Below are 23,034 nucleotides of genomic sequence, written 5' to 3' on the forward strand. Positions count from 1 at the left end.
ACGGGAGTGTGTTTAGGTATATAATTATTTAATATGTGATGCATAGTATATGTATATGCGACGTTTAAAGATTTTTGTAACAACATTTCCCTCTTAATAAATTTATATAAATTTATGTATTACATATATTTGGAAAATAGGTAAATGAATACATACGTCAATGGAAAGTTGTGTCAGAATTCCAAAGTGTTCAGTCCAAAACTTTCGGAAATTTGCGATTAGGAACACTTACAGTTTCTATATAAGTACAAACACGGAGTTTCTTTTCTTCGAAATCTCAACTCTCCCAAAGTCCTTCACGTATTACTTTGAAATTTTGAAGCAACATTGCATTCGAATATTCACGTGATTTTATATACCTTGTCTACTGGGACGCCATGTGTTGTATACGTAAAATATATGTAATGCAAGGGTAGACTTTCCAAAATGTAAGTGTTGGTTTGTTCAAAATCGCTAACCTCCTATACTTCATGACCGTTGCTTTGAAATATTGACGCAATGTTGAATTCTAATATGGGCGTTATTTTGAGTACCTAAATCCTTAATTCTTTAATATGCGTTTATTCTGAGTACACACACACAATATATATATATATAGTTTTTTTATTTTTCAATGTAGTCTCCTTGTATAATAAATACACTTGGTCCAACGATGTTCCAGTGCCTTGATTACTCTGCTATTCACAATTAATTGCCTGGCAGAGGGTTCAATGAACCACCTTCATGCTGTCTCTCCACCGTTCCACTCTCGAACTGCGCGCGAGAAAAACGAGCACTTAAAGTTTTTTGTGCGAGCCCTGATTTCTCTTATTTTATCGTCATGATCATTTCTCCCTATGTAGGTGGGTGCCAAGAGAATGTTTTCGCAATCGGAGGAGAAAACTTGTGACTGAAATTTCGTGAGAAGATTCCGTCGCAACGAAAAACGCCTTTGTTTTAATGATTGCCACTCCAGTTCACGTATCATGTCTGTGACACTATCTCCCCTATTTCGCGAAGTGAATCTTCGTACACCAAGAAGAACTTTCAGTTTTGGGAAGAGATGGAAGTCTGACGGAGCCATGTCAGGTGATTAAGGCGGGTGTGGCATCAATTCATACCTCAATTCGTGTAATTTTGCCATGGCGACGGCACATGTGTGCGTGCGTATAATTTTTTCATTTCTAATTCTTCAGTTTCATATGACATCTGTCAAGCGTGAGCAACTTCACGCACTTTCAAACGGCGATATTCCATGATCATTTTGTGCACTTTTGCAATGATTTCTGGAATAGTGACACATCTCGGCCGACCACTGCGCGGATCATCATCTAAGTTCTCTCGACCAAATTTAATTTCATTTGTCAAAGAGGCAGTAGTTGAATATGAAGGAGCAGAGTCCCCAGTGTATTCTGGAAGTCGGCATGAATGCCTTTGGTTTCACACCTTAGTACTTAGTCACTGCTCGAATCTCAATTTTTCTGTATTCGCAAATCACTTTGCGGGAACAACAGAGCCACGTCACCGCCACAGATCTGTTCCAAGAGCACTGACGTGGCACTTGTGTACAGATAACAGTCCAATGAATATTACGTGAACAACTCGTTTCGCTGGCGCTGACTTTTCTTGGTGATTCCGAGAACTTTTCAAACCATCCTCGTATATATGTAATGTGCAAAGGGAAAACATTGTTACGAAAAATCTCAAAATGTTCTTTTCCAATGTACTTCAAATTTTTACACGCGCTACTGTAATAAACCTTTAGACACATATAGACTATATACTTTTTAATGTAAATACACAATAGTCAAACAATGTTAACAAACAGGAAAGTTGTATGTATGGCTTGTTGATTTATGATTAGAATACTAGACAGAAACCGAATTTGCAATAACAATAAACAAGGTTCAAGATCAGCGAGAGGGGGAAATAGGAGATGGACAGAGGGGTGAGAGGAAATGGACATAAAAGAAGCATGTACGAGAAGTTGGTCAGAGAGATGGGCAGTAGGAGATGGAGGGAGAGGATGAGGAGAAGATGGACAGAGAAAGGGGGTGGAGGTGATGGAGTAAGAGAAGAGGCAGGAAGAGATGGAGAGAGGGTGAGGAGACAATGGTCAGAGAGAGAGAGAGAGAGAGAGAGAGAGAGAGAGAGAGAGTGGACAAGTGGAGGAAACGAACAAAGGAAGAGGGAAGGGGAGAGAGATAGAGACGGGGGAGAGAAGGAGATTAGGATGTATGGCCAATTCCCATACATTTGATAAACATGTGCTTTCTCTTTCCTTTCTTTTCCATCTAAGCAGACAGACACAGGAAAGCCTGCCCAGGTACAGCTAGTTACTAATAATATAACAACTATGTACATGGTTTGAAAATTATTAAAATGATGTCTTCATATTGATGATGTTTTTAAGTGAACAAATAAAATGATACTCTTTCATTAGAATGGGGAAACCGCACTGGGAGGGAATCACGTATGTATCACATTTAAAAGACATCTATTTACAAAATAGGTGGCTCTAGTATAATACTCCTTTCAAGTTAAGATTTAGATGTTATATTCGGAATTTAACGTCAAAAGACTATTGCACTACCGCCGTGTATCTGCCACAGGTTGTTTTATTCAAAGCATATTACTTCACTTAACACGTAGTACTATTCCATGAAATGTATCTGTATGTAGAAATCTGACAAGAGATACTTCGAATCAAAGTTAATTAAATGTAATATATTCATTGTTGTAAAAATTGTATGCAGCGTATAAAACGTCTTCCCATTTGCTTGAATCTTATTAGACTGATTCTGAAGACGATGTAAGGTGAAGCGCGTAAATTGTGTAGTTTTTGAAAACAAAAATCGATCAAGACTGAAAATTGTATTAATGAGTAATAATGGCTTGGAGTGCTATTGGTATGGAAAAACTGAGCTTCCAAAATTTCTGAAATCAAAATTTGTAATCAATGCAGCTATAAGATATAAGATTTTACTGCGAAAAACATTCAAAAACTTAGATTTTCAAAGGAGAGCAATGGAGAGAGGGGAATTAGAAGTTATTGGGAAAGACAGAAAGCCGGCTGGTGCGACCGAGCAATTCTAGGCGCCTCAGTCTGGAACTGCATATGACCACTACGGTTGCCGGTTCGAATCCTGCCTCGGGCATGGATGTGTGTGATGTCCTTAGGTTAGTTAGGTTTAAGTAGTTCTAAGTTCTAGGGGACTGATGACCTCAGGTGTTAAGTCCCATAGTGCTCAGAGCCATTTGAACCATTTTTTAGAGACAGAAAAACAAACGGCTCGGACTATAGACTGGAGTGGATAACGTAATTATGTTCTCTTACACCGTTTTTTCGTTTTAAGGTGATACTTCTTTATCTACGATTAAGCATTCCGCCACTCAGCCATCGCCGGCCGGGGTGGCCGTGCGGTTCTAGGCGCTACAGTCTGGAACCGCGCGACCATTACAGCCGCAGGTTCGAATCCTGCCTCGTGCGTGGATGTGTGTGATGTCCTTAGGTTAGTTAGGTTTAAGTAGTTCTAAGTTATAGGAGACTGATGATCTCAGAAGTTAAGTCCCATAGTGCTCAGAGCCATTTGAACCATTTTTTGGTCATCAATTTTTTGATTGTGGTGACGGTAATGGTGATTGTAAGTAGTGGTCGCTATCGGAGCAGGTTCTGTTTAGTTCACACACGTCTGACTTCATTCTTACAACTGCTCAAAATTATGACAACGTAACGACACAGCTCAAGGTCTAAAAACAGCCGTGCACTAATCCACTACGACAAACACGCTGTCTGATAAAAAAAAGTAAAGCATCCCGATGGAAGGAAGAAACGAAATGAAACTTCGCAGGTTGGGAGGGTACGTGATGTTATTTCAGTGATTACAAAATGGAGTCAAATTTGTAACCAATTTGGCAGTATGCCCTCACCTGTGAAAATGACGTTGCATCCCCCTCTGGCCTCGATCGACGCACTGATGCGGTCGGGAATGGTGTCATAAAGCCCGACGTATCGTCTCCCGAGGCAACCTGGCGCGCTACTAGTGTCACGGGGCTTCGGTATCCTGGAAACTGGAACCGGGACGGAATTCATGTCCGAGCTAGCCCCATATATATTTTATTGGGAACATATCTGGGAATGTTACTAGCCACTGCAGTACCTTTAACTTTACGTAGGTAATTTATAGATACATTTAATTTTTATGGACGGGCATCGTCCTCTACTGTTCGCATGAGTGATAACACGCTAGGACGCAGGGTTCCTTGAGGTACCGTTGTACTGTCACAGTTTCATCAATCACCACCAACCGTAACTTGAAGTCAAACCAGATGGCTCTACGCTCCGTAATGCCAGTAGTAACACCTCTCTGACTCTCTGAAACGCTGTAGGGTTGAGATCTGACCCCATACTCGCCAAAGATGGTCTTCCGTGGTAGCGCAGAATCGCAATTTGTCACCCAGTTCAACATAATACCATTCCCCAGCTGCCCATGCTTCCTGGTCGCCGGACCACTCCAATCGCAGCCGTTTGTCTTGTGGTTTTAACTGCAACATATGGACAGGATGGTAATTCTCCAGTTGGGCTGTTATCTCCGACCATTGGAGCAGGATGACAATGCTGCATGAGGTCCATTACGTGTTATTGGATGGCAGCACAGATTTGAAGGGTTTACGATGTGCTTGGCCCACAATACATCGATCCTTTCTTTGACCGGTATCTTGAAGACGAGTATCTCTGCTAATACCTTCAGCCGGCCAGAGTAGCCGAGCGGTTCTAGGCGCTACAGTCTGGAGCCGCGCGACCGCTACGGTCGCAGGTTCGGATCCTGCCTCGAGCATGGATGTGTGTGATGTCTTTAGGTTAGTTAGGTTTAAGTAGTTCTAAGTTCTAGGGGACTGATGACCTCAGAAATTAAGTCCCATAGTGCTCAGAGCCATTTGAACCATTTTTTTGCTAATACCTTCCCATGCATTCTACCATGGGGTCATGTCACATCCGAAAACCACACAGATCTGGATACTACACGACTGACCAGCTAACCAAATGGAGAACCAGCTTTTACACTTTCATATACCTGTAAAAACGTCTCACAGTAGCGTGTAGATTCGCCGTGTCCTCCACAATGATCGTTCAATATCTAACACTGTCCACACCACTTATACAAGGTGATCAGCCTGAAAAGCTTGTAAGTGTTTTGCAACATTGGATGCGACGAGAAGCAATTGTTAAGAAAAAAATTCGTTATGTTGCGCCAATTGCGACTTCATTAGCATTGAAGTTAGCCAATCAGGTCTTTGCGTGCACAAATTCAAGCGGCAGAGACGGTGTCGCCAAACGTGTCCCTCGTTTGGTTTCATAACACTGAACAAGAGGGTGGTTCAAAAATTGGACGTGGAGGACGGTAGTACAGATGAGAGCAATTGATACTTACTGTATCTGGCGGACCGCTTGGATTTGCGGGTACATCGCCCTGACTGGCTAACTCCAAAGCTAATTAACTCGTAAACGGTACAACGTAACGATTTTTTTTCTCCACAACTGCTTCTCAGCTCACCCTATGCTGCAACACACTTACACGCTTTTCAGACTGTTTCTGACCATCCTGTATAGCCTAGCAGGCTTAGTAATTTGAACTTACATACCAGCCGAGGGCATGAACGCGTACAAAGTTACTTTGACATTCGACTCTGTCATCTGGGTGCTTCACTTTTTAGTTAGGCAACGTAGTTCACTAGTAATGCAAGTAGTCTCTGTTACTTTGTGCCAGACAGATAAACCCGTAACCGCACTCAATACAGAAAAGAATACAAACATATAAAGACTTGCATATTCGTATGGAATGTATGAGGAGAAATGATTCAGTGTAGTATGAGGTTGGAGAATGGCAGACAGACACGTCAGATTTGGACAAAGTTTCCTCTTGGTAAAATGAATTGCAGCTCTGCTTGACGGTGGATAAATCGAAGATAAAGCCTTTAACAAAAAGAAAGAACCTAATAGAATTGGATATCAAGATTAGCGGTGAACATTTTGAGCACTTGTAAACATTTAGGTGTAATAATAAGAAGTGATATGAAATGGGAAAATCACGTAAAATCGATATTAGGGAAGGCGAATGGAAAAATTAAATCCACTGGAAGGATTCTGGGAAAATGTAATGCATCTGTAAGGGAAGTAGTACACTAGAAGCGAGTGTGGCCAATTCTAAATCTTTTTCCAGTGTTTGTACTCTTTATCAAGTAGTCTTGACAACAGACATCAAATGAATTTCAAGGCGTGCTGCTAGAATGGCATAGCACATATGAAAATGTGATATAGATCTTCGGAGAATTAAGTGGGAATCCTTGCAAGAGAGACGACGTAATTTTCGTAAAAGTTGGCTACATTTAGAGAACTTGAATTAGAATAAGACTAGGCGGTCATTCTGTTGCCACATTCGTATTTCTGCCATCTTCGTACCCACAGGGGCCGTGTGATGCAATCAGCCCCAATGCGTGTAAGGAAAAAAATAACAACGTTATGTAAATCGATTTATTTGTGAACAATAAACATCGGAACGGGATTTTTATTCTATATGAATTGGATGATTTTAAAGCCAGTTAACATAACTACATAAATTTTATAAAATTATTTACAAACATATTTTCACTACTTTTTATTATTCAAGTAAAAATATGTGTGTTGTTACTATACGGTAAAAACTTTCATTTCCAGGAATGTAAATAATTAGATTCTTCACCTTCAGTTGCAATCTCTCTAATCCGTCTCTCTGGGCAGGAAGAGATGGTTCAAAAAATGGTTCAAATGGCTCTGAGCACTATGGGACTCAACTACTGTGGTCATTAGTCCCCTAGAACTAAGAACTACTTAAACCTAACTAACCTAAGGACATCACACACATCCATGCCCGAGGCAGGATTCGAACCTACGACCGTAGCAGTCGCACGGTTCCGGACTGCGCGCCTAGAACCGCGAGACCACCGCGGCCGACGAAGAGATGGTGAAGAGTCAGACATGACTGTGCAGTCGTAGAGTGTGGTTAGAATTTCGTAACTCATATGAGCGAATGGAAATAATATTACTGTGGAAGTTGAATGATTATGGTGAACCAGTTGTTAAGCTAAAAATGAATGAATTTTTTGTAGTTAGTGGGTAAAGTCATCCACTGAACTATTACGATTTTGCAAAGTTTCCACATTTATTTGTACACGAAAAACTTGAGATACCGATCGTACCCCATAGAAGACAACGGGAGCAACATAAAACCAGCTAGGCAGCACATTCAAGTATTGTCAGCGCGGGCGTATCTACTTTTAAAATTACGTAAACTAACATATATCAGTAGTTTTATGTGCCGTTAGAGGTTTAACCTTCATTAAAAGTGGTATGTTATAATCATGAGAACCATCTAAGAGAGATTTGAGTGTTAACAGAGGATTATGGGAAGTCATTCGGACCTCAGACAATAGTCGAATGGAATAATATATACGTAATTGATTCAAAAGTCATACATCGTAACAGGTGTTTACATATAGGTGTTAGAGCTATGAAAATGGACTGTATAGTCCAATAGTCCGCTGTAGCTGTGGTTATTTAAGTTGATTAGAGACTTACACAACCGGTTTCGTAACTTTTAAGTTGTATTTTCTGGTAGATATATATACTATGGCAATTGGTATAGTGAGTTGTTACGGAATGACGCAGACTAATAGGCGGCTTTGGTAAACAAAGTTCTCAATCTTCCTAAATTGATAAAAACCATCATCAATGATGAATGTCCAGTCTGAGTTAAAATCACGAACCGTCATCACTTTACCGATTAACATATATTACTGCTAGCCAATGTCAAGCAACAGACGACGTCCGTCGTAAATGTTATCCTGGAAAATTTGGGTCCGGAAACCAATACACTTATGTGTGTTTGCCTCGAACATAATAGTAATCGTAGCAGCTGACAACACAAGCTACGACATATCTAGTATATTGTCGGAGAATGTGCAGTGGCTGCCGTCCGGGTACCAACTGGGTGACATATTCAGCAGAAGTCTGCATGAGACTTCTTGGTTCTTACACAGAGAGGAATGCCGGTGTAAAGCAGCAATGGCCCGTCAGGAGTACGTAAGATCTTGTTATTCTTCATAGATAGCACCAGTTCGTCGCACGAGACGTTTCGTGGTCCTAACATAACTAGCAGATGCAGCACAGAAATTCTACAGTTTCGTCTTTATAAATGACAAAGAACCAGCATTCGTTTTACTGTTACGCTTCCTCTGCTGTTTAAACATAGCATCGTGTGTTTGGGAGGTCCACCAGAACGTCGAAAGCAAACTGAATTTTACTCACTATGACATCAGACAATACATCCAGAATGACGCATTCATTATGTTCTAAGTAATTCAAAATAAAAGTTTGAAAATGGAACTGTCTTTTTGTTAGGTGTATGGAAGCTAGAAGGATATATTTTTGAGATGATTACAGAATAAAACAGAAAGGAAGAAGTTTATGGTTTAACATTGATAGAATATTTCACCAAATTTTAAAATTAATTTTATAGTCAATAATTTGAAGTTATATAAAATATTCTTACTTGAAGTACGCTAGTTGCAACGCTAGCTGAATATAGGCATCAGGGCTGACTTTGCTCGATTTAATGAACTCTTTCCCGTAGCCTGCATAGCGATAGACGTAGAAGTCTAAGTCCTCCACCAAGCTGAAAATAAAATTACACAATTAAATTTATTTTCCAGCTACAAAGTGTTTTAAGGTTTTGTGTAATGTATAATTTAGCATATTAGTTGCTATGTAGGAGATGCTAATATGTTTTCAGGTTGGGTGACTGTATTTTTTTTTACTCAAGGGTCAGCTAGCATAGACCTCTCTCAGATTATTTTCGGTACTGTACTTTTTTTTACTTGTATTATAACAGTGGATTTACTCGTAGTAACACAACTGTAAAGCTAGTTTCAGGGATTGTGTGTTTCTGTGACCTCGACTGAATAGCGAATCATATGTTTCTATGTGAGTGAAAATTAGATGCAGTAAATCAGATTTCAGTTAAGGACTTTAGCCATTGTACACAGTTATAAATATTTTAACAGCTATCGTTATAGAATCTTCGATAATCTCATCGTTGTGCATAGCAGTCATGCAGGCATACATAAATACCAAAAACAAGCAGTGGACGATACAGTTTGCAAGAAATGTTGCTGATGGATTCGTAGACGTACAAGAAAGGGCAAAAATGACTCCAGTTAGAAATTATGAGTTTAATCACCAATGTAGAGGAGCGCCGAAAATCAGTGGATGGTGAAAACCACCTTCAATAAGAAATTCTTGCTTGCACCACCTTTATTTTGTTGTGTCATCCTTCTCTCACGGACAGGGGAAACGGGGCAGGCTGGTAATTCATCATCCACGCATTTAAAGGAAATAAACAGAACTAAACAATGGTTGCAAAACTTGAAAAGGTATAGACAAAAGATATACATATTTTTTAAGAATACGGATAACTATAATTTTGTGCATAGTGAGAAGAAATGTCGCTCTAATTGCTATGATTTGTGGTTAAATCTTAGTGAGTCAGTTTTCTTTATGGTTTACACTGAAGCAGAATGGTATGGTTAAGTTACTTGCGAAAAGTGAAGATGGTCGAAAATTTGTTGATTTTATGTAAAGATGCAGAGAATGGCGATTTTTAAAAGAAAAGCTGGGCGAGGAGAAAGAGCATGGTGTATGGAGCAGTGTTGGGTGGGTTATGCAGTTTGGCTTTAAGATTGTTATTTGAAGAACGTACACTGAAAAAGATGAGTGTGTATTGTGGGAAATGGCTCATTGAGTCAGGGTGAAAGAAAAGGAATTGTGATACAGCGTTGATTTATATTTTGCTGCAAGGTGTTTTAGTTTATGCCGCCATGGTAGATTGTACACGAGGTACCTTAAGTATAACTCCGATGATTATGGTGACTATGTTAAGTGCGAGCAGAGAATAATGTCATATTGGTGTCATTTGCAGCAATGAGAGAGAGAGAGAGAGTGGGAGAGAGAGAGAGAGAGAGAGAGAGAGAGAGAGAGAGAGAGAGAGAGAGAGAGAGACAATGTCAGCAAGTTGCCTATTTCCTTCAAAAAGCACGAGTAGTGCCACAAATCTTAACTGGGTACAACTTCATGAGACGTCATGGATACGTCCTAAATGAACTCAAAGTATTAGCACAAGGTCTGGTCATAAAGAACAGTTCGAAGCCATCTCTCCTCCCCCAGCCAGATAAATCCCTGTAAATTCAAACTTCTTACATCACCACAATTTGATGTCGATAACAACACTCAATGCGTACTTTCAAAAACGTCAGCTAGAGTTGGGTGATATTAGGATTGATGGAGAGGCGTGCTGGATTTAGTAAATGTTGGGATGCTTGTAGTGGTCTGGTCTTCAGTGAGAATTAAAAAGTTTAATTTTTAATGTAAGTGTAGTGTTTGAGTTGAATCTGAATACAGATTAGAGTCTGTGCTGTTCAAGGATTTAGAGAGATTTATAGAGCTTTTGCTTGCAGAAAATAGAAACAAAATTATTTCTGAGAAATAGTTATCCAATGAATGGTAGCTAAGATGTTTTTCGATAACAACTGATAACTAAAGCAATGTCACGTTGTACAAGGATCGATGCGAAACGCAAGTTTACAACGGCCACCACCAGCGTTCAGATCAAGCGCTCTCCATCTGAACTGAACAAGAAATTGCATTCAATATTTTATTTACCATATCTACTTGACTTGCCGTCCATGTTTTCAAGTTACGTCCAGTTGTTTTTCTTTTTTTCTGGTGAACGGAACGGAAATCTGTAGATGTACACGAACAGACAAACAAATGATTACAATTTCAGAAAACTGGATGATTTATGGAAGAAAAATAGCTTCGCAAATTAAGCAAGCCAATAACGCGTTGGTCCACCTCTGGCCCTTACGCAAGCACTTATTCTACTTGGCACTGGTTGACAGAGTTTCTGGATGTCATCCTGAGGGATATCATACCAAATTATGTCCAACTGACGCGTTGGATCGTCAGAATACCGAGCTGGTTGGAAGGTTCTGCCCAGAATGCTCCAAACGTTTTCAATTGAGGGGAGATCCGGCTACCTTGATGGCCAAGGTAGGGGTTTGAAAAGCACGAAGACAAGCAGTAGAAAGCTCTCGCCGTGTGCGCGCGGGCATTACCTTACTGAGTTGTAAGCCCAGAATGGCTTGCTATGAAGGACAACAAAACGGGGCGTAGAATATCGGCGACGTACCGCTGTGCTGTAAGGATACCACGGGTGACAACCAAAGGAGTCCAGATATGAAAAGAAATGCCACTCTACTTGTCGGGCCATATGGTGGGCGACAGTCAGTTAGGTATCCCACCAGTGTCTGGGGCATTTTCAGACACGTCTTCCCTGGTCATCGGGACTCAGTTCGAAGTGGGACTCATGACTGAAAACAGTCAACGAGATTCCATGCCAGAGACGTATCTGGAGACGCTCCGGACAGAGGTAGCTCACGAATCTAGCTGTCGCCTGCAGTTACCCACGACGACCAGGAGTGATGAGAAGGGTGCCGTTTCTGTTCATAGCAGAACCCCTTTGGTTGTCATCCGTGGCTGCCTTACAGCACAGCGATACGTCGCCGATATCCTATGCGCTGTTTCGTTGCTCATCGTGGTAAAGTGACGTGGGCCTGCATTTCAGTAAGACAATCCCCGCTCGCACAAGGTGAGAGTTTCTACTGCTCGTCTTCGTGTTTGTCGCCCTCCGTGGCAAGACAGCCTAGGCTTATATTCCAGAAAGACAATGCCCACTTGCACACGGAGAGAGTTTGTGCTGCTTGTTTCCGAGCTTGGTAACTCTACCTTAGTCAGCAAAGTCACCAGATTGTTGCCCAATTGAGGACGAATATTAGGGCAGGGTACTGCAACCAGCTCAAAATTTTGACGATGCAACGCGCCAGTTTGGCAGAAAAAAATGGTTCAAATGGCACTATGGGACTTAACTTCTGAGGTCATCAGTGCCCTAGAACTTAGAACTACTTAAACCTAACTACCCTAAGGACATCACACACATCCATGCCCGAGGCAGGATTCGAACTTGCGGCCGTAGCGGTCGCGCGGTTCCAGACTGTAGCGCCTAGAACCGCTAGGCCACTATGGCCGGCGGTTGGGCAAAATTTGACACGATGTCCCTCAGTAGGACATAAAAAACTCTATGAATTATTGCGAAGGCGAATAACTGCTTGCATAATGGAAAGAGGTGGACGAATGCGTTATTGACTTCCTCAATTTGCGAAGCTCTTTCCTTGGAACAAATACTCCAATTTTTCTGAAAATGTGATCATTTGTTTGTCTATATGTACACGACATTTCCAGAGTCTCGTCTCATTCGGATAATTCTTTCGTAGCACGTGATTTTTTCCTTTTGTCTTAGAGTGCACATTCACCGATCAACATCTGTTGGCGCCCTTTTTTCTGTCGGCATCCTGGGTCTAGCCATACACGAGAATTCTGATCAGTAGATGGATAGGTAGAGGAAGTAATGTAGAAGAGCTGCATCTAATCTAATTTTCCAACAAACACCTCAGTTCATACATACAATACCAGAAACAAAAATGATCTGCACAAGGACTTAAAAGCACTTACTTTAGTTCAAAAAGGGGTCCACTACTCAGGAACACTATTCTTCAGTAATTAGTCAGGAAACATAAAAAATTTAGCTACAAATAAAGATCAGTTTAAAATGAGCCTGAAAGACTTACTAGTGGCCAACTCCTTCTACTCCATTGACGAAGTTTTTAATAAAAACAAATGATGTATTGTATAATTCATACTATTATTATTGTTATTTCAGCTTAAAAAATTGACATGCTGCACATTCACGAAGATCTCCTCAGCACGGATCTATGGAACGAAAAACTAATCTAGTCTAATCTAATCTAATTTGGGAGACAAGTACATTATAGTACAACTAGATGAAACGAAGGGGTATGACACATCCTGAGTCAATAACTAAATGAGGGAAGTATGAAGGTAAAAATTATGGAGGGATACCAAAGCTTGATTACAGTCAGCGCTACGTTGTAACTATTGTGGTCTTCAGTCCGAAGAATACTTTTGCGCAAATCTCCGAGATAGGCTACCATGTGAAGGTACTTCACGAAATTGTGCAAGCTGTCGTGGCTGTTGCCATTCTAGATAAAATCTGCAAAGTTGTTAGGCCATGTCATGTTCCTCTTCAGTTTTTTCTTACACAATCGACGTTTCGACCCATTCGCATGGATCTTATTCAGGATCTTCTGGTGTCCCTAGTTAGTATTTTATCCAGCCGGGAACACTAGAAGATGCCAAGGAAGCAGTTCACCTAACCGGAGACACCAGAAGATGCTTAACAAGATCCCAGCAGAGGACTCGAAACGTCGATTGTGTAAGAAGAAACTGAAGAGGAACATGAAGGTGCAGCCCCGAATCACCCCGAAACCATGTAGGTAAGCAGGTAACAGGACCGAATCCTCCCAAACTGACACACTGATGTTGTGTTATAGACAATAATATAATTATCTCTGCCATGTTCCTTATCTCCTTCCACTAACCCTCCCATGTTTTAAACAAAAAATATTGATTCACTTATGCACGCTTTGCGCGTGACCTTCAGTGGGACTTAGTCGCTGCCGCTGTGCCGGCATGACTTTATCTCAATAAGGTAAAAGATAAAACTTTTAAACATACAATAAACGCGTAAAATGTTTGCATTTTCTACTGTAACTTCATATGCTTTCCTTTGTATTGATAACGTTAGAACTGCTACCTGCTTAAAACGGGAGGATTCGGTCCCATCGTTTCAGACCCTTGCAGGCTTGGGAGGATTCGGTACCATTTTTCTGACCGCGAGATGATTAGGGGCTGCGCCCGAACATGACACGACCTAATGACCTTGAAGATTTTACCTCGAATGGTAGCTGCCATGAGGGCTTGCAGACTTTCAAGAAGTAGCTTCAGGCGATGGCCTGTCTCAGAGAGCTGATTCGTACAGAAGGCCATAACAGTAACTGTTGCGTCTTGTACGATGGTCAAAATTCCGTCTCGTATCATCGGCCGCGCAAAGGCACGGGAGTGGAGCGGTGCTTGTCACAAAAGGCCCTCGGCGGGCGCTCGGCCACTCACCCGTCGAGATGCTGGCCGGCGCGCTGGAGCGCCTCCCTGAGGGCGGCGTCGGGGCGCCACAGCAGGCGGCGCGGGGGCGGCAGGTGTGGCGGCGCGCACGGCGGCTCGGAGGGCGCGGGCGGCAGGTCTGCGCAGCCCGCCAGCGCCTGCTCCATCAGCTGCACCACCGCCACGCCCTCGGCCGGCGAGTGCTCGTAGCACAGCCCGCACGCGCCGTCGCTCGACACCACCACCTGCGGCGAGTGGAGCGCCCGGGTCCTGACTTCGCCAACGCTCTGCATCCACATGGTCACTCTGCAGAGGCGTCATCGAACCAACTTCGAGCAATTTCCACTCTCGAACAGCGCCTTTGTTTTAATGACTGCCACCCCGATTCGGGTATCGTATCCGTGCCACTATCTCTCCTACTTCGCGATGATGTAAAACGACCTGTACTTCTTTGAACTTTTCGGTGATGTCCTCCATCTGTCCTAACTAATGCAGATCCCACACTGAGCAGCAATACTTCAGAGGAGGGAGACCAACCGTCGCATAAGGAGCACTGTTGAATTTTCTATGCGTTCTGACAATAAATCGAAGTCTTTTACCTACTTTTCCCACAACAGTAACTATGTGCTCGATCCAGTTTAAGTTACTCGTAATTGTGATCCCTAAGAATTTAGTTGATTGACACCTTGAGAATTGTGTGAATTAACGTGTAACGGAAATTTATCTGGATTCCGTTTAGCACTCATGTGCATCACTTCATACTCTTCATTATTTAGCGTCAAATGCCGCTTTTTGCACCATACATATATCTTGTCTAAATTACACTGAATATCCAAACAAACTGGAACACCTGCCCAATCTCGTGTAGGGCCCCCGCGAGCACTCAGAAGTGCCGCAACATGACGTGGCGTGGACTCGACTAACGTCTGAAGTAGTGCTGCAGGGAATTAAAACCATGAATCCCGCAGGGCTGCCCATAAATCCTTAAGAGTACGGGGGAGGGGGGGGGGGGGGGGTGGAGATTTCTTCTGAACAGTACGTTGCAAGGGATCCCAGATATGCTCAATAATGTTCATGTCTAAGGAGTTTGGTGGCCAACGGAAGTGTTTAAACTCAGAAAAGTGTTCCTGGAGTCACTCTGTAGCAATTCTGGACACGTAGGGTGCCGCGTTGTCCTGCTGCAGTTGCCCAAGTCCATCGGAATCCACAATGGACGTGAATGGACGCAGATGATCAGACAGGATGCTTATGTACGTATCACCTGTCAGAGTCGTATATACACGTGTCAGGAGTCCCATATCACTCCTGGACACACCCCACACTATTACAGAGCCTCCACCAACTCGGACAGTCCCCTGCTGACATGCAGGTTCCATGGATTCACGATTGTGTCCCCATACCCGTACACGTCCATCCGCTCGATACAATTTGAAAAGAGACTCGTCTCATCAGGTAACTTGTTTCCAGACATTAACAGTCCAATATCGCCATTGACGGGCCCAGGTGAGGCGAAAAGCTTTGTGTCATGTAATCATCAACGATACACGATTGCGTCTTCGGCTCCGAAAGCCTACATCGACGATGTTTCGTTGAATGGTTTGCACCCTGAGACTTGTTGATGGCCCAGCATTGAAGTCTGAGCAGTTTGTGGGAAGGTTGCACTTCTGTCTTCTGTCCTTTTGAATGATTCTCTTCAGTCGTCGTTGGTCCCATGCTTGCAGGATCTTTTTCCCACTGGAGTGATGTCGGAGATTTGATGTTTTACGGGATTCCTGATATTCACGGTACGGGTACACTTGAAAAATCCCCACTTCATCATTACCCCAGGTAGGCTGTGTCCCATCGCTCATGCACCAACTATAACACCACGTTCAAACGCACTTAATCTCGATAACTCGCCATTATAACCGATCTAACTGCAGCGGACACTTGCCTGTTTACAAATCTCTGTATTTGAATACACATGGCTACACCTGTTTCTTTGGCGCTTCAGTGTATTTTGCAATTGGTTTAGATCAACTGACGACTTTACAAGATGGTAGATGACCGTATTAGTAGTAGGGCAAAGCCACTCTCACCCCACTCTGCGATGATACCAAATTTATTCAAGACGGCGGATCCAAGATGGTGATGATAGATATGGCAACTTCGCAATCACGTCATGGCGGGAAGTTCATATTTTGGCAGGAATATAGGTCAATTGGGCTACCTCCACTAACTAACCACCCTTCCCTCCCCCAGAAAATGGCGGGAAGTTCAAATTTTGGTGGAGAAAAACGGTCACTTGGTCTACCTACACTAAACTAAGAAATTGCAGGAAAAAAGGTCACTTGGGCTACCTCCGCTAACTAAGTCACCCGACTACCACCTCTTCCTTGGAATTGACAGGGAATGGACTCAGCCTGTGCTGGGCTGCTTGATGGATGGACATAAGTATTTATTTGGCATGCAGTGTTTATTTAAACAATTGGAGGCAGTAGCTCCATCCAGTGAGTCCACCATGAGGTCTGGAGTCCAACTGACCTAGTACACAGAACTGTCACTGGAGGGCACTTTCATCCCATGGCTGCCTGCAGGAAAAAGGGTGGTAAAAGGACTCAGCATGTTCTGGGCTGCTGGAGAGAGTAAGGACTGGACTTTATTTATTTTGGATCAGTTTATACAGCGATGGATTTCACGTAGTTTATTTATTACACTTATACAAAACACTCGCTCTGACGTTCTTGGGGTCACAATACACATCTCACAGACCTGAAAACTACTAGTAAGTTGCGGAAATAATGCAGTACACTGATGTGCAGATATGAAAACAACTCGTAAATAGTCAAAATAATGCATGTAAAAGGCTCTGCAGACACGCTCACTAATTCTAAACAGTTCAAATAATGCATAGCACAGCCTACAGACCTGTTCACAAAATAATGCAACACACACGTCCACTACGAGTGAAATTGTCAAAATAATGTATATATAACGCTCTGCCAACACGCTCACAACGCTTAAACAGCCGAAAAGAATGTAGTGCACACTCACTCATTGCACATAAAAAGCACTTTCAAACTAGTGTCAACTGCAACATATCAGAGGCTCCAATGTGTGCACGTATTGACACCGCCATGAGTCACTGCTGGACAGACAAACACAGGGGCATGAGCAGTTGCTCTCAGTCCACTTTTGCCTACAGCCAGCAAATGAAAGTTTTGTCTATTTTCGGGTATACAGTTAGCATTCTTCAAGTGTTATATGATGTCACATGTCTATGTAAATAAGAGTCAGGTCACCCTCTGAACATGCAAGTGTTTACCATTGCGGTGTGATGCCTCTCTACCTGTGGTCCAGCAAAGACCTAATTGCTGAGCGGCTCACTGTCGTAGATGCAGCTAAATAAGAGCCAAACTCACCTCTCAGAGATTGTAAAGTGTCGCAGTAATAGTTAATGGCCACTTTTGTAGGAGCTTTTGTGATGTCTCAGCTTGTCCGCATGGAAATTCTTGTTCTAACAGAACCTGTTCACGAAAACAGCCCAGAATAACGCCGAATGCATTCCTCCTGATGATCTTAATGGGGCACCCCGTCCACCACATGTTACCCTTCCTGGAAATCATTAAGTCCTGCTTTCAACAAACATCTCCAAAACGCAAGCGTTCTCATCGCTATATACAGGGTGTTACAAAAAGGTACGGCCAAACTTTCAGGAAACATTCCTCACACACAAATAAAGAAAAGATGTTATGTGGACATGTGTACGGAAACGCTTAATTTCCATGTTAGAGCTCATTTTAGTTTCGTCAGTATGTACTGTACTTCCTCGATTCACCGCCAGTTGGTCCAATTGAAGGAAGGTAATGTTGACTTCGGTGCTTGTGTTGGCATGCGACTCATTGCGCTACAGTGCTAGCATCAAGCACATCAGTACATCAGTACGTAGCATCAACAGGTTAGTGTTCAACACGAACGTGGTTTTGCAGCCAGTGCAATGTTTACAAATGCGGAGTTGGCAGATGCCCATTTGATGTATGGTTTAGCACGGGACAATAGCAATTGATCGGCGTCTTAGAGAGCACAGAACATTCCAGGCTATGACTCGCGACTGGGGAAGACCTAGATCGACGACGACACCTGCAATGGACGAGGCAATTATTCGTGCAGTTGACGATAACCCTAATGTCAGCGTCAGAGAAGTTGCTGCTGTACAAGGTAACGTTGACCACGTCATTGTATGGAGAGTGCTACGGGAGAACCAGTTGTTTCTGTACCAAGTACAGTGTGTGCAGGCACTGTCAGCAGCTGATTGGCCTCCACCGGTACACTTCTGGGAATGGTTCATCCAACAATGTGTCAATCCTCAATTCAGTGCAAATGTTCTCTTTACGGATGAGGCTTCATTCCAACGTGATCAAATTGTAAATTTTCACAATCAACATGTGTGGGCTGATGAGAATCCGCATGCAATTGTGCAATCGCATCATGAACACAGATTTTCTGTGAATGTTTGGGCAGGCATTGTTGGTGATGTCTTGATTGGGCTCCCTGTTCTTTCACTTACGCTCAATGGAGCACGTTATCATGATTTCATACAGGATACTCTACCTGTGCTGCTAGAACGTGTGCTTTTACAAGTACGACACAACATGTGCTTCATGCACGATGGAGCTCCTGCACATTTCAGTCAAAGTGTTTGTACGCTTCTCAACAACAGATTCGGTGACCGATGGATTGGTAGAGGCGGACCAATTCCATGGCCTCCACGCTCTTCTGACCTCAACCCTCTTGACTTTCATTTATGGGGGCATTTGAAAGCTCTTGTCTACGCAACCCCGGTACCAAATGTAAAGACTCTTCGTGCTCGTATTGTGGACCGCTGTGATACAATACGCCATTCTCCAGGGCTGCATCAGCGCATCAGGGTTTCCATGCGTTGGAGGGTGGATGCATGTATCCTCGCTAACGGAGGACATTTTGAACATTTCCTGTAACAAAGTGTGTGAAGTCACGCTGGTACGTTCTGTTGCTGTGTGTTTTCATTCCATGATTAATGTGATTTGAAGAGAAGTAATAAAATGAGCTCTAACATGGAAAGTAAGCGTTTCCAGACACATGTCCACATAAAATATTTTCTTTCTTTGTGTGTGAGGAATGTTTCCTGGAAGTTTGGCCGTACCTTTTTGTAACACCCTGTAGGGCTCCTATGTCCCAGCACAAAGGATGTGTTATGAATGAATGGAGCATTATGATCAGCCCTTACTGAATTTACCTGCCAAATTACTGATGCTACCGGTGTGGAAGCAACGTCTGCCTTTTTCTTCCTGCAGATAAGACTTTCAGTGGCAAAACTATTTTGTACAGATCGCCATTTTGCACTGACAGTTAAACCCTGCAAAAGTGGCCTACAGATCGTCAAATATGGGAAGACTATTACTCAATTACAATGCTCTTCCACTGAGGACGGAAGCTTGAATATTAGAGTGTGAAACCGATCTCCAACCTGACAATATAGCGCCGTAAACCATGTCGATGTAGTAAACATACAATTCGTATCCTTTGCCGTCATCCCATTTGCATAATTCATATAGCTACCGACTGCCAGACACTTGTACATATACCGTGAAGACAGACAGCATAAGCGCATACACCATAAGACTCAATTACACTGTTAGGCCACTCAGGATGGAAGCTTGAATATCAGAGTTTGAAACCGATCCCCAACCTAGCAATATATCACTGTGTACCAAGTCGATGTACTAAACATAGAATTCGAATCCTGCGCCATAGAAAATTGCCCGTTTTGCATCATGCATACAGCTATCGCCTGCCAGACACTCATACAATACTGCGAAGACAACAGCACATGCACTGTAGGTATACTCCTCACAGCACTAAATATTTTCCCGCAAGGCCAGGTGGCTATCCACCACAGCCGACGGTCACAAGTCATCCGCTCCCGATGCATGACCAGAGCTCCCTCAGCGGACCAAAGTCACTCTCCGAACTGTTGTACAAAATCGGGCTCATTTCCCTTTGGCACAAAGGCGTTACTATTTCCAGCCCTGACTTGCTTACTTGCTTTCTACACTCCTCTCCAGACTCTGGGATTATAAGAACACATATGTTTTCACATTGTTTGCCATAATATCATACCATTTACGCGATAATTCTCGATATCAAGCACACAGAAATATTGCTTGCATAGCAATAGTATCTCTCGCACAGTATAATTCCGAAGATATAGACTGGAAATTATTTCTCTAGAAACCTGAAACTTTAGCGAGGTGTAGCATGCTATAAATCACTGAGTAACTAGAAATTTATCTTGTCTGTGAAGCCCTTTATGTGAGAATTCGAAAAAAAAGATGAAACTCATATTTCCACTCACGAATACCGATATAGGTGATTCTAGATCACCCCCATAATTTACAAAGTCAACTAAAGGTGTTTCGCATGTCTAGAGAACCAGCAAATGTGTCTTCAACCTGTCTTTCACCTGTTAGGTGCGCACATCACAATCGATGTTCTCTCAACTACATAGAGACGCGAAATGTGCAGAAGCAGTCAATTGGACAATTTACATGCAAGGGAATAAAGGTCCAGTTCAAACATATCTCCATATTGAATCTTCTCACATTTCCACCTATTAAAAAATGCTGTTGAACACATATTAAGTATTAGTTCTGTATTCGGCTGTCTAGAGGACGACACAGTTAAGTCAGCTACAATCCTGCATCCCACCAGGCCTCTCCATTCTGACAGTCCCTACCGTTAGGCAGAAACGCGAATCATTCCCGTCACAGGCCACCGGCGTAGATAGAATCATCCTAGGGAATCGGCCACATATATATTTTATCACTGTACTTACAATTAAATATTACGATCGCGGTATCAACTGGATGACATTCGACAATGAGCGAAGTATCGGAAATGCACCCTGCTGCCGGCTGTGGCTCTGGAAAAACAAATATGTGTACCATTCTTATTACTTGAAATACTCTTCCATTTGCTGTCACAGTATTCCACATCAAACTATGTCCTTACAACAGGACATATTCATTTGCTTTGGACATGTCGCAACACACACATACATATTTTATAAACCTGGTGCTCAAGGTGAACCTATAAGGTATCCCCTACTAGTATGTATAATACTCCGCCAATAACTGATTGCTGGCGATACGAAATAATACTGACCGAAAATCAGCGATGGGTGGACATGTCTCATAAGTTTTTCTTGTGAGTGAAACAATATTGATAGAAAATCAGCGATGTCTCATAAGTTTTTCCTGTGTGTGCTACCACTGTGTCTTAGAAAGAGAGGCATAATTGTCTTACAAACCGCTATATTTTAAAAAAACACGATCGCAACGACCATATTACTGTCACAAGCAGTCTTGGTTCTGCAGGTGCAGACAAATATCCATGTTAAAAGCTATACCGGCTTCATAGATCGAGATATGGCATTACCTCCGAATGAAGTTGTTTTTCCATGCAAATACTGCGTCACTGAATATAGATGGTGATCGCAAGAGTGTATATTATCAGATCAACAGTGTCGTTACACGACGCCGACGGTGCAACCCCGAAATAAAATTACCGAATTAAGAAAGTGATTCGGCTAAGGAAAATGGTATGAAAACGGTATTTGCAACTCTCTTATGCCACGGCTCGAAAATTCTGCAGTATTTGTGATGCAGTCTGTTTCGATGCCATATCAGAAGTTCTGCGATATATCCACTGGGTTATAGCCGAAGACTGATTTAGAAGGATCATAAATAGTAGCTTGTGTGCTGATTGAGGTTGTAAGAAATGTACACATGCTTCTCAGATCTCTAGTCTTACAATATCCGCTAGAAATGTTTTCTGGGATTTGCAATGAAGTCTTTTCATTCAACCACATACCTGCATTGGATCCTATGGAGAAGTCCTTTAATGATTACAACCAATAGTGAATCATACTTATGGCACTCTCATATATCGAAACGAGCCACCTTTCTCGATCCTATCTGCTACAGTAAAATTCCAAAATGGTTTTAGGTAGTCCCTATGCATCTTGCAACTGCCCCTCAGACTCTGCGCTACCATTCCTGCAGCTTTGCGCATGTGATCGTTCCAACTTAGGTCGGAACTGATAGAAGTAGGAGAAATCTATATCTACCATCTTCTGCAAACCCATGCAGAAACAGGCTAAACTGAGTTAGTGAGACAGGACTGCGTCTGACCATTCGATGGAAACAGGAACATTTTGTCGTTGCTCTACCAACTGTGCTCGATGTGTAAGGTCGGCGCCAAACGAAGCCCATTCCTGCAACACAAGGTAGTATAAAACACAGTACGGGAACTGGAGAAAGATGAGGATTTTGCTACTGCATTATGGTGCTTCTCCAAACTACGTACAAATACTGCAGTCTGAAGCAGATTCGCATCCCTCAGGGCCAATTCACCTCTATCAGTCCAACATGCTATCATTGTTATTCTGTACCATCCAACAGAGAAAAATTACGAACTATGAAAGCTCCACTAACTTCATCCAATAGAAAACTCGATAAAAATTTTACAGCATCTCTCTCCTCTCACATATTGAAAACAAATACATCATGAATGGCGGCACTGAGCAGATATGATGATCCTATCAAATATTCAGGTATTGAGCCACTGCACAGACCAGTTTAAAGTTTCATCACCTGTACTGTAGGAGGATGACCGTATCCCACAGACTATACTGTTAGTCGTCTGTGACCTCGTGTCGTTGCTTTAAAACATTGTTTTTTTCCCCTACTCTAACGTGCTTTGTACACTGCCATACATCTTGGTTTTCTCCACGACTTCGAGGTGCGTGTCAAATTCTAAACTGACATTAACGTGTTCTGATCCATTGCCTCCTGCAGAAACCTAGATGT

The 23,034-nt window shown here is 42.5% G+C and overlaps 1 protein-coding gene across 3 annotated transcripts in view; it reads right to left on the reverse strand.

Moving 5' to 3' along the window:
• LOC126356585 (vesicular acetylcholine transporter-like) overlaps positions 1-23,034 on the reverse strand; it is an 886,345-nt gene that overhangs the window by 42,635 nt on the left and 820,676 nt on the right. For all 3 annotated transcript variants that reach the window (XM_050007384.1, XM_050007386.1, XM_050007383.1), the window contains 2 exons: positions 14,159-14,391; positions 8,568-8,690 (listed from right to left, as the gene is read on the reverse strand). In XM_050007384.1, coding sequence (XP_049863341.1) covers positions 8,568-8,690; positions 14,159-14,391 — 356 coding nt within the window. The remainder of the gene's footprint in view (positions 1-8,567; positions 8,691-14,158; positions 14,392-23,034) is intronic.

Source organism: Schistocerca gregaria, chromosome 1 (genome assembly GCF_023897955.1).
Source record: "Schistocerca gregaria isolate iqSchGreg1 chromosome 1, iqSchGreg1.2, whole genome shotgun sequence".
NCBI lineage: Eukaryota > Metazoa > Arthropoda > Insecta > Orthoptera > Acrididae > Schistocerca > Schistocerca gregaria.